The 13,020-nt window shown below is 43.2% G+C and overlaps 1 protein-coding gene across 1 annotated transcript in view; it reads right to left on the bottom strand.

The window, feature by feature from the left end:
* Positions 1-246: 246 nt before the first annotated feature.
* LOC126458063 (uncharacterized) overlaps positions 247-13,020 on the bottom strand; it is a 78,793-nt gene continuing 66,019 nt past the window's right edge. The window contains exon 3 of the mRNA XM_050094867.1: positions 247-776. Within this exon, the coding sequence (XP_049950824.1) occupies positions 456-776 (321 nt within the window). The 3' untranslated portion in view covers positions 247-455. The remainder of the gene's footprint in view (positions 777-13,020) is intronic.

Raw genomic sequence — 13,020 nt, forward strand, 5'->3', positions numbered from 1 at the left:
GAATATTTTTTTAAACGAATTATCTTGAAAGTTGATATTGGTTCGAAAACGGCAAATTAATGTATGATAAAAATTTTATGTCGGCTGCCAGTACATACTGGATAAGAAGATATTACGTTAGGATACAAAAGGAAAGTGTCTAGTTTCGACAATTCTTCACAATACATTATCTTTATTTGGGAATATCTATCGTACGAAATGTGAAAGATAGCATAAACATTTGCGTTTGATGTTTATAATGGCGAATTAATTTATTTGTAAATGGACAGTGCGTACTATCTACATAAATGAGTTACGTTGCTAGGTACTAAAGTGAATCATTTTAAACAATTACGATACGTAGAGCAAATAATGTATGGGACATGAAACAAATTATTCTTCGTGGTGTGTGGTAAGGATGCAGACGAAAATGAGTTGCTGTTAAACGCTACGCCTCGCGCTGAGCCGTACACGCGTCAGAACAGCCTGTAGATGGGCCTGAGGGCGCGGTAGAAGGAGCGCAGGTAGCGGTCGGCGTTGAAGTATCTGGACCCTCCGCCTCCTCCGCCCCCACCGTGGTCACCCAGCAGGCCGCCGAGGAGGCCACCGTGGAACAGGCCTCCGCCCCCCGTGTCGCAATCGTCGTTGCTGGCGGCGGGGTCGCTGTAGTCCCCCGGGCCCTCGTCTACGTCGTCCCCGTCGTCGCCGCCGCCGCCCCCGTCGCCGTGACCGCCGCCCCCGTAGCCGCCTCCGCCGCCGTTCACGTTGTTGTACACCACCACGAACGTGCGGCCCTCCTGCAAACAAGCACGCAACTTGATCCAGAAGCACCGAAATTATTATCATTTCCACGGCTACTGGATGAGGAGCGCTGTAGTCCGATCTGAAGTACGAGGGGCGATCAACAAGTAATGCAAAACATGTTTTTTCTGAAAGATGGATGGTTTTCACAGCATCCAAATATACCATATTAGTCCCTACTCTTTCGGCTATAACACCCTGTTTTTAAACATAATCTCTGTTCTCTGGGACGGCCTTACGCCACCTTACTGGGGGACCTTTATGCCCGCATGGTACCATTCTAGTGGTTGACAAGCTGCGACATCGTCGCGAAAAAAACACAGTGACCCGTATATGTGACATAAAACAAATCGCTAAAGGACTGCATCAATCAGATAATGTAGATCATCCACTGTTATGGAATTTTATCATTCTTTGCTTGCAACGAAGTACCGCAGGGTATGAGGGGCCCTCTGCCGGTCACGTTCCTCCAACTACTTCCCGCCTGTGCGGAATTCTAGAGTTAGCGCTAACAGAGGGCGCTGATTATGTGCAGAACTATATTTCCTTTCATTTGTGGCTCCTTTAGCGATTTGTTTTATACTGTTCAATATTACCCGGCGCAATATCAACGGTGTTTAATATTTATGTCATTGCCTAGAATATTGGCACTAGAGCATATGGCAACCACTGTTTTTTAACTCTTCGTCTTTTTAACAATATTACTTTTGCCGTGTTGTTCTTTTTATTGCTTTTCATTACTGTAACACTTTTAATACTTTATAAGCTTATTACAGACTTTAACTATTGTATCCACCTTTTATTTTCGCTGTTTCAATTAATCATTGAAAACTGGTGCATGCTGACATTAGCGACATCTGGTCAACTTACTACACAAACATCTTCTGGCTACTATACGGCAGCTTGTTTTAAACAGTAGTTTTACTGACAACATGACTCGTACATGTGATGTTATTTATATGTATTTGACGATGCTGGTGCTGATTCCGCATTTAACAGTTGACTATGCCACTATGGCTGCAGTGCATTAGGACTTTGTTTTTATGAGACAGGTATGCCTCTTCACATTTAAAGCGCACAAATGTAAATTTTGTCAGTACTACTTTTCAATATGCTCTATGTATTGTTCTTAAGCTGTACACAGTTTGCGAGTGTATTTATATTTTTTCCCAATTTTGCTGCATATCTGATGATGGTCATTAAAGACCGAAACCGGCAATATGTTAAACAGAAAAGATTGTGACCATAGACGTAAATTAAAGGAAACTAGTGGTTAACGTCAGAGCCTACATCTTTCTGCATCAATAAACTTCCCATCGTCCATGTTCTGCTGCCCGTGGAGTGCACCCTTCACTGGACCAAACAGATAGGAGTCCGAAGGTGCGATATCTGGGCTGTAGCGAGGATGAAGAAGAACAGACCACTAAAGTTTTGTGAACTCCTCCTATGGTACGCAGAGCTGTGTCAGTCAATAAAGAACTTCAGTTTTACAGGGAATTGTTTGATTGTGATCCGTGGATCACCTCGAATGAGAGTGTCCGCACGTCCCAGCGTTGCAGAAGTCACAGCTTTGTGCGGCTGTCGGCGCGTGGGCGATCAGACATGTTTGCGTGACCTCGTTGCGAGGATTACAGACGCCTCGTCCAACGATACACTGTGCTTTTGTTCATTGCCAGGTCTCCGTAGACATTCTGCATGCCCTATGAACTTCTGCTATGCTCTGGATTTCGCCGAAAAGAAAGTCAGCGACAGCTCTCTGCTTGGAACGCACCTCCGTTACAGACGGCATTTTGGAGCTTACGTATAGCGCCGCCTCCTATCGGAACTTTGGGAAACTATAGGAGCTGAAGCGAGTATATTGCACGATGTTCCACAAAACATTTCGCATTTTTTCAGCCAAAACTGTCCGAAAAAAAGTGTTGCATAACTTATTGAATGCCCCTCGTAGTTGACATTTGACAGTTGGAGGGCTGGGAAGCTCCTGCTACCAGTGCATCACTGAGAGATTGGTACTGTCAGCTTCTACCTAGTGTGTTGCCATTTGGCTGTATACAACTCTTTCACTTACCACGTCAAGTACGGAACTTCTCCGGACGCGAAAACTTCGCTTTTTTTTTTTTTTACTGGCAGATAAAAAGTTTGTGCGGACCGTGATTCGAACTCGGGACCTTTGCAAAAGGCAAAGGTTCTGAGTTCGAGTCTCAGCACGGCACACAATTTTAATTTTCCAGGATGTTTCATATCAGCGCACACTCCGCTTCAGTGTGAAAATTTCATTCATGTTTTTAACATTATAGAGATCTACACCATATCCGAACTTGAAAATTTTTACGGTATTTCTTGTAGGAGTTAGACACTTTAAATTTCGTTGACAAAATTTCAAAGAACGCTGTTTTCCGAAGCTTATGCATATCAGACGTAATGTAATGCACTACTTTACAAAATGCATGGTCGAGTAAGATAATTCAGTAATCAACGAAATGCGAAATCACTCAGTTCCATAGCTTTCGAGACATGGCGTGACAGGTTTTAAGCTATTTTCCGAACCGTAAAATACCATCCGTTAAAAAAAAAATTAACCTACCTCTTGCCCCAATTAAAATGTGGAGCAAACTTCCATCGTTCTTAAAGATGCTGTAGAAATCTAAGCTCTACATCAATTTTAGACTTTTGCGAGATTTTTGTAGGAGACAGAGAGTTGAATTATGAGAGCGGAGAGTAGAGCGCTCTAGTGGCTGGCTGCAGGGAGTACTTGTCGCGACGACGTCTTTCATATTAAAGGAACAATTTCGTCGACACTCTTTTTCCCATTGGGACTTTGCACTGATGAGCCAAAACATTATGACCACTACCCACCGCGAGGATGAATACCTCCTGGTGGCGTTGCCGGCGCGTGTACAATAAGGAAAAATGTAAGCGGAAGTGAGACGAATGGGCAGTCAATATGGAAAATATACGGCCCAAAAATGCGGAAATCCACTGATATGAGCGGTTTTGACAGAGGCACTGCTGCTGGAAATGAGAATCTCTGGTACTACTGTCGTGAGCACCCGTGGAAAGTGGTATAAGGATGATGAAATAATGAGTAGGCTGCATAGTATTTGACGACCACGTCTCATCACAAAGCATAGAGATCGGAGGATTCCCACTGTGTAATCCAGGGTAGGCAGCGATCTGTGGCAGATCTGACGGCACAGTACAAAGCTGGTGCAGGGAAAGATGTTCCGGAGCACACCGTTCAAATGGCATTGTTGAACATGGAGTTACACATCACACGACCCCTGCGTGTTCCTGTGTTGAACCGACGATATCGTCAGGTATGACTGCAGAGGGCACAGCTTCACTGAGTTTTCACAGTGGATCAATAGAACCGTGTCGCCTGTCGAATGAATCGCATTTCTTATTACGTAAGGTCATGGTTGGGTCCTTACACGTTGTCATCCAGGCGAATGGCTTCGCGAAACATGCACCGCGCCACAGATGCGGACCGCTGAGAACAGAATTATGCTATGGGGTGCACTGAGTTGCGCTTCCATGGAATCTGCGGTGGTAGTCGAAGGCATTTTGGCAGCAGTGAACTACGTTAGCATTCTTGCCGATCGCTTGTATTGCTTGATACTTGAAGCCTCCCCATTCTGCGATGACATCTTCCAGCACGATAACTGTCCGTGTTAAAAGGTCAGAATCGTGATACAGTGGTTCGAGGAGCATTATAGCGAACTAATATTGGCCAGCAAATGTACCTGATCCGAACCGGTTGGAACACGTAAGCGGTGCCAGCTGCCTGCCCGTAAACCATCATTACGTAATTTGTGGGAACCGCTTAACCTGCGCGTAGACATCTGGTGGAACATACTTCTGGAATGCTGTCATGGACTTGTAGAATCCATGCTAAGCAGTATCTCTGTTGTATTGTGTTTGAAAAGTGCAACAACACGCTATTAAACAGGTGGTCATAATATTTTTGTTCATCGGTGTATAGTAATGTTCTTTGGCTTCGTTGATAATCGACTACTCCCACGAAATAACTTATGAGATTATCCGGAGTTATATGTACTTGGTGATGAAATGATATTTCACGAGGCAAAGTGCACACGTTAACAGGTGAGAGTATGGACGATTACGATGGCTATTCGGAAAGTAAGGTCCGATCGGTCGTGAAATGGAGATCATTGCAAAAATCGAAAATGTTTTACTTGCAACAGTTAGCTACATCTTCCAGCTACTTCCCTACATAATCGTCGTTCCGACATAGGCATTTCTCTTAGTGTTGTACCAACTTTCCAATACCCTCGCCATAGGAGGCAGCAGCTTGTGCTTTCTGGCTATTCTCTACGTTGGTCTACAGCTCAATGTCTGTGCATAAATTATGTCTTCATTGCCAGCGGTTCATGTGCGTAAAGATGAAACTCAGTGAGACCCAATTACGAGCTGTATTATGGGTGATCAAATACTTCCCACCGAAATCGTTGCAGGAGCTTATTCATTGTCCCTGCAGAGAGATGCCGATACTTCTGATGAAGAAGGAAACTCATGAGAGTTATGTTACGTGGACTACTAACTGTGCGCCTCAGAACTCAAAAGAGCGACGTGACGCAATCGACAGGCATGCTAGAGACACTGTCCAACATTTCTGTGCAAAGCTTCATCAGAAACACTCGGTGCAGAGAGTGGCAACTGACCCTTAACATAGACAAATGTAATGTATTGCGAATACATAGAAAGAAGGATCCTTTGCTGTATGATTATGTGATAGCGGAACAAACACTAGTAGCAGTTACTTCTGTAAAATATCTGGGAGTATGCGTATGGAACGATCTGAAGTGTAATGATCATATAAAATTAATTGTTGGTAAGGCGGGTGCCAGGTTGAGATTCATTGGGAGAGTCTTTATAAAATGTAGTCCATCAACAAAGGAGGTGGCTTACAAAACACTCGTTCGACCTATACTTGAGTATTGCTCATAAGTGTGGGATCCGTACCAGGTCGGCTTGACGGAGGAGATAGAGAAAATCCAAAGAAGAGCGGCGCGTTTCGTCACAGGGTTATTTGGTAAGGGTGATAGCGTTGCGGAGATGTTTAGCAAACTCAAGTGGCAGAATCTGCAAGAGAGCCGCTCTGCATCGCGGTGAAGCTTGCTGTCCAGGTTTCGAGAGGGTGCGTTTCTGGATGAGGTATCGAATATATTGCTTCCCCCTACTTATACCTCCCAAGGAGATCACAAATGTAAAATTAGATAGATTCGAGTGCGCACGGAAGCTTTCCGGCAGTCGTTCTTCCCGCGAACCATACGCGACTGGAACAGTGTCACGTAAAGTGCCCTCCACCACACACCGTGGTTGGCTTGCGGAGTTAAATCTAGATGTAGATGTAGATTTTTGTTAACCTGGTAAAGGATGAACTCTTATCTACGCCATTTCCCCCTGTCAGTTACATTTTGTTATTCTCTGTTCTTTTTCAATAATTTTTGTAGTGGAAATTGGTTTAACTTTTGCTCAAAAACGTCACAAGGAGCACCCCAACAATAGCTTTTCCGAATTACGAAGTCCGATAGCTTTTCTGTAATACGAAGTCCGATTTGCTTTTAATTCTTTTCCTTTTTCACGGTCATTTACGATTTTAAAACCACCTTTTATTCACCATTTCTTCCCACCATATTCAACCTTTTCTTTTATTTTCTTCTCTTTTTCTTTTTTATTAACCACTACACTAATCATTGAAGAACGTGTGTTTTTAGTCGTACAAGTATTCAAAGCTGGCGGTAAATACAGAGTTTCAGTTCGTCAAACTTTTCATTCAGTTTTCCCGGAGACAACAATCCCACATAACGATACTGTGCGAGATTTGATTAACAAATTTCGAAGTACGGGTTCAGTGAAAGATGCACCGAGAAGTGGTCGTCCTAGCGTTTTGTCTGAGGGTAAACTACTCGATATTTCCGATAAAATATCCATGAGTTCGAAAAAGTCAGTAAGAAAACCCGCCCTGGAAATCGATGTCGGAACGGCCCACACAGCTTTAAGGAAAAAATTAGAACTTTTCCCTCAGAAAGTGACAGTTGTGCAAGAACTGAAAAATACTGATGATGGCAAGAGACTGCATAATTGTCAATGGTTCAAAAATTTCGTTCAACAAAATGGAAGGGATATTCTTAATGAAACGTTTTTCACTGATGAGGCGTGGTTTCACTTATCCGGGTACATGAACTCGCAAAATTCTCGTAATTGGAGTACTGCAAATCCATTGTGTATTCGTGATGAACCACTTCATTCTGTGAAAATAGGAGTTTGGATTGCAATTTATAGACGTCGGATTGTGGATCTCACTTTTTTCAAAGAAACAATAAACGCACAACGATACTGTAGTGATATTCTGTACCCATTCATAGGAGAACTTGTGTTAAGTGAAATACTGAACGGTTATTTTCAACAAGATGATGCAACCGCGCATACAGCTCGCGTTTCAATGTCACTGCTTGTTGATGTTTTTGGTGATCGCATAATTTCACAGGGACTTTGGCCTCCACGATCGCCTGATCTAACACCACCTGACTTTTTCTTCTGGGGTGCAGCGAAAGTAACTGTCTATAAAAACCGTCCAAAATCCACCAATGAAGTGAAAACTGCAATATCCACTTTCACTGCTTCTGTTACAGAAGAAATGTTACATCTTGTGTTTGGAAACATGGTTAGACGAATTGAATTGTGTATTGAACTACAGGGGGGACGCTTTCAACACTTAATGTGAAAATTTGCAAGTAAAAATTAATATTCAGTAAATTAATAACTTGTATTTCACTGAGTTTCATATCGGTGTATTCACTGCGGCATACGGCACGCGCGGCTAACAATCATACGGCACTGCAGAGAGCTTTTTTGAACACACCGTACCTATGTCATGCAGCTGGGTTAAGAATTATGATAGTAACAAACTTTCGTAACGATGGCAGTAACAAACTTTCGTAACGTTGGCATCTTCGTAATTTATACTGTATAAAATCGAAATGTGCACTCACCATTAACTATTGTTCACTACACTGAAGTGACAAAAGTCATGGGATATCTAATAATATCGTGGCGAACCTCCTTTTGCCCAGCCTAGTGCAAAAGCTTAACGTGGCATGGACTTAACCAGTCGTTGGAAGTCCCCTGCAGAAATATTGAGCCGTGCTGCCTCTACAGCCTTCCATAATTGCAAAAGTGTTGCCGGTGCATGAAGTTGTACACGACCTGACCTCTCAATTATGTCCCACAAATGTTCTATGGGAATGATGTCGGGCGATCTGAGTGACCAAATCTTTCACTCGTATGGTGAAGTATGTTCTTCAAATCACTCGCGAACAATCGTGGGCCGCTGGCATGGTGCATTGCCACCCATACAACTTCCATCGTCCTTTGGAAACATGACGCCTATAAATAGGTGCAAATGGTTTCCAAATAGCCGAACAAACCAGAGGACCCACTGCATTCGCGTAAAAACAGCCCACACCTTTATAGAGTCACCATCAGCTTACACAGTGCTTTGTTGACCCCTTGGGTCAATGGCTTCATTAGGTCTGCACCATACTTGAACTCTACTATCAGCTCTTACCAACTGCAATCGGGACTCATCTGATCAGACCACAGTTTTCCAGTCGTCTAGGGTACAACAGATATGGATACGAGCCCAGGAGAGGCGCTGCAGACGATGTCGTGCTGTTGGCAAAGGCACTCGCGTCGGTCGTCTACTGCCATAGCCCACAACGCCAAATTTCGCCGCACTGTCCTAACGGATACGCTCGGTGTATGTCCCACGTCGACTTTGGCGATTATTTCACGCAGTTTTGCTTGTCTATTGGCACTGACAACTCTACACATATGCTCCTGCTCTTGGTCGTTAAGTGAAGGCCGTCGGCCACTGCGTTGTCCGTGGTGAGAGGTTATGCCTAAAATTTGGTATGCTCGGAACACGTTTGACGCTGTGGATCTCGGAATACTGAATTCCTAACAATTTTTCAGATGGAATGTCCCATACATCTAGCTCTAACTACCATTCCACTCCGGCCGTTGTGTCAGAGCGGTTCTAGGCACTTCCGTCCGGAACCGCGCTGCTGCTACCGTCGCAGGTTCGAATCCTGCCTCGGGCATGGATGTATGTGATATCCTTAGGTTAGTTAGGTTCAAGCAGCTCCAAGTCTAGGGGGCCGATGACCTCAGACGTTAAGTCCCATAGTGCTTAGAGCCATCTGAACCATTCTTTACCATTCCACGTTCAAAACAGCCCACATTCAAAATCTGTTAGTTTCCATCAACCGGCCATAATTACGTCGGAAATCTTTTCACATTAATGAACTAAGTACAAATGACAGCTCCACCACTGCACTGCCACTTTGTACCTTGTGCATGCGTTACCACCGCCACCTTTATATGTGCATATCGCCATCTCGTGACTTTTGTCATCTCAGAGTATTAGTATTTACCTACCTCTAGGATAGTAAACATAGCTGTGAAGAGTAGACTACAGCTATGCTAGCATATAAATTGGAGGAGTGGGGGTGGTGACGTTGTGCTTTGCTGTTCTTTCCACCTATGTTCGATAAAGTCAATTTTGATGTTATTTTTTATTTTTGGACAATCTTTCCCCTCCTATCTACCCTTTCATCAACTTCCTGTGGTTTGTGGGTTCACGAACAGTGTCAGATTTATTGTTGGTAGCAGGTATGGTCAGACTATGTTCGCTGCACTTCTTTTGAAAGACTTCACATTATTAAATCAAATCTGACTGTAGTGAGATGGGGTGAGAGCTTCAGTTAATAATCGTTAGTTTAAGATGTATTTTGAATAGTCAGCTTTTGAACTTATATCATTATGTTATTAATTTTCCTCATTAACCTAACCCTCTCTCTTCATACATTAACAACAGTTACATCTAATACCCACAACGCTACGCTTTACATGTTCCACCCATTCGTTTTGTGATGTAACTCTATCGAATTCTCCGCTCTTTTTGTGAGTCTAAGTTCGAATGTAAGCACTCGATCTGTAGTTAACCGATTCCATTAGAGATAAAGCTGTTTGTTTGTCATTATTCAAATTTTCATGTCATAAAAGTTGGTTTCGCTGTGACATACATAGCAGACTATCTCGGCTAGAAGATAAAATTGTGTGAAACGCTCCGACTCTTTTTATATTAGCAGTTTTACAATCGGCATTTCACAAGAAAGTGTGGGTCACATTATTGCTTTGTTTGGCTGTATTGTGATTTGTGTTTTGGATTTTGGCTGTCTTTTTGGAACGTTAAACCCTAATCTCCTCCTTTATTTTTGGAAATTACGCCCGTAATTAATAACACTTATTCAAAATCAGAACCAGCTCTCATTAGCAGGTAAATAACAGGTTTTTGTGGCGGACGGCTTCCGTGGACTAATCCCACCAAGCCTCGTACTGAGCACATCTCAGGTTTTCTTTTTCTTTCTTTAAAAACGTTTTGGGGGTACTGAGGTACGTCAGTCAGAGGACATGGCCAAAATACTTAAGTTCAGAAAACTGGTTTTTCTTGAAATTGATGAGTTCATTAATATTAACTAGTTAAAACATCGATGAAAGTGCATAAGTTTCACAATACTTTCCCTTGACGAAATCCTTCAGATTTGTACTCTACTAATTAAATGGAATTATTTCCCATACATAGCAACTAAATTCTGTTCAGATTTTGTTTTGGCTTTTTATGGAGATGTTTTTAACGTTTCAGCCCTTACAACGCAGTGTGAGCCTAATTAAATCAGTATGTCATAAACATGATTTGTAAGCGAACAGAACCGCCAGTCCGTGATGATTCCCAAATTCTATTCTGATTTACTGAATCTTGCTTAGTGTTGGCCTTTAGAATAATTTGAAATAGTATAAAACATCAGCCGAACCTAAAACCCTTTCTAACCTTGATGAATGGCTTGATTGGCAGTATAACAGTGACACGAGAAGCAACCATTATAAAATAAACGGCCTCTATTTAACGTGGGAAGCTATGGGCAAATTTGGTAGTGACGGGAGCCATGGGGTGAGGGGGAGGGGGCAGGGTGATTGATTTGACAGTTTCAGGTGCCATTAGTGTTCGACCAACGGTATTATAGCAGCACTAATGATGGACATATTCGAATGCATTCGATATATATTAGCAAGTAAGCAAAAATTATCTAACATTTTGTTTGTTTTTCAAACCTCAATATCATTTCAGACCTCAACTGAAGCCGTGGACCGGCAACGCTTGACAGAACTACATTACGTGAGGTGAGTACATCGAACAGACTTATAAATATGGGTCTCTACTGCTGGCACCTCGATTATATGCCAGAAAATAAATACAGGTAGATTTCATTGATCACCACGGTGTCCGTCAGTATTCGATGATTATGCAGAAAGTGTTCCCAGGAACATAGACAGGAAGAAACAATAGTTGGAGGAAAGAGTTATCCATGCAGTTAGAGAAATTAGCGTGTTTGTGAACGTGTCCATTAGAAGAACAAAGTACTTATCAAAGGACCAACATATGTTTTGTTGTGCCACAGAAGTCATTTACCTGAGACTGGAAACAAGAGTGACATCCATAGGAACCTCCTTATCACTATCAGTAACTTGAACGAATAGGAGGAATTTCTCCTGGTATAAAAAAATACAAGCGATGTGGACAAGAGTGTTGTGGGTCAGCACAATATTTACGCTGTGCATTAGTCATATGAATGACCCTTCGCAAAGCCTACAGATTTTATAATAACGTTCAGTGCTTACTGCTGCATCTCTGAGTAAGAAGCCAAGACCCTTCTGTGCCCTGTAACCCACATCGATTCGCAACAACATGCTCTGCCTGAGGCAGTTCTTGCATGAATATTCAATACGACGACACGATTGACTTCTTCTTTTTTTCCGGAGTAAGATGAGCAGTTCACGATTTCTGCTTATTTGCCAACGCTAAGTGAACAGTCTGTGATGATCAAATTCGAGAGCTGATCGCCGTCACCAAAGTGTTGCTGCAGAAATGTCAGTGCTGTTCCACGTGTTTACTTTTCTGTCCAGCTATCAGAGACTTCGTCACCGACATGACATACAATTGCCGAGACAACTGGCGACTCAAGGTAAGTTACAGCTACAAAAATCATCGTATACCTTGACGCTAAAAAGTTTACAACACCAAGAAAGGGTTGTGCGACATAAACGAAAGTTGGTAGGTGTGTTTCTACATCTGAAAGACAATGTCTATTAAAATTTCGCGCCAATCACATAAGACTGGCGCTAATACGGGCACTATAACGATGAAAATCAGGTTTGGTTTAAACACATGCTGTACGTTCGTGGGAGTTAGATACCTTTGAGATTGGATGTGGTGAGCTGATGTTGCCAAGAATCCCTTTAAGGCGACAGAGAGACCATTATCAACACCTCACTGAGTTTGAACGAGGTCGTGTAATAGGGCTACAAGAAGCTGGATGTTCCTTCTGCGATACTGCAGAAAGACTTGGCAGGAACGTAGCCACTGTACATGATTGCTGGCAGCGGTGCTGACGAGAATGTACGGTCGCAAGAAGACCGGGCTCTGGACGGCCACGTGACGCTGCCGAGAGGGAAGACCATCGTATTCGGCGTATAGCTGAGGGGCATCGCACTACATCTGCAGCAGCAATTTGAGTAGCAATTGGCACCATAGTGACACAACGAACTGTTACAAACGGTTACTTCAAGGACAGCTCCAAGCCAAACGCCCTGTAACATGCTTTCCACTGACCCCAAACCACCGCCATTTTCGACTTCAGTGGTGTCAAGCGAGAGCTCATTGGAGAACAGGGTTGAGGCCTGTTGCGTTTTCAGATGAAAGCTGGTTCTACCTCGATGCCAATGAAAAAGTGTGTCGCTTAGAAAGAGGCCATTTTAGGACCTGCAACCAATCTGTCTGCCTGCTTGACACACTGAACCTACACCTGGAGTTATGGTCTGGGGTGCAATTTGTATGACAGCAGGAGCACTCTCGTGGTTATCCCACGCAACCTGACGGCAAATTTCTACGTCAGTCTGGTGATTTGACTTGTTGTGTGGCCATTCATGAACAGCATTCCAGGAGGTGTTTTTCAACAGGATAACGCTCGCCCACAGATCACTATTGTAACCCAACGTGCTCTACAGAGTATCGACATGTTGCCTTGGCCTGCTTAGTCACCATATATGTCTCCAACCAGGCACATATGGGACATCATCGGATAACTACAGCGTCAT

Source organism: Schistocerca serialis, chromosome 1 (assembly GCF_023864345.2).
Source record: "Schistocerca serialis cubense isolate TAMUIC-IGC-003099 chromosome 1, iqSchSeri2.2, whole genome shotgun sequence".
Taxonomy (NCBI): domain Eukaryota; kingdom Metazoa; phylum Arthropoda; class Insecta; order Orthoptera; family Acrididae; genus Schistocerca; species Schistocerca serialis.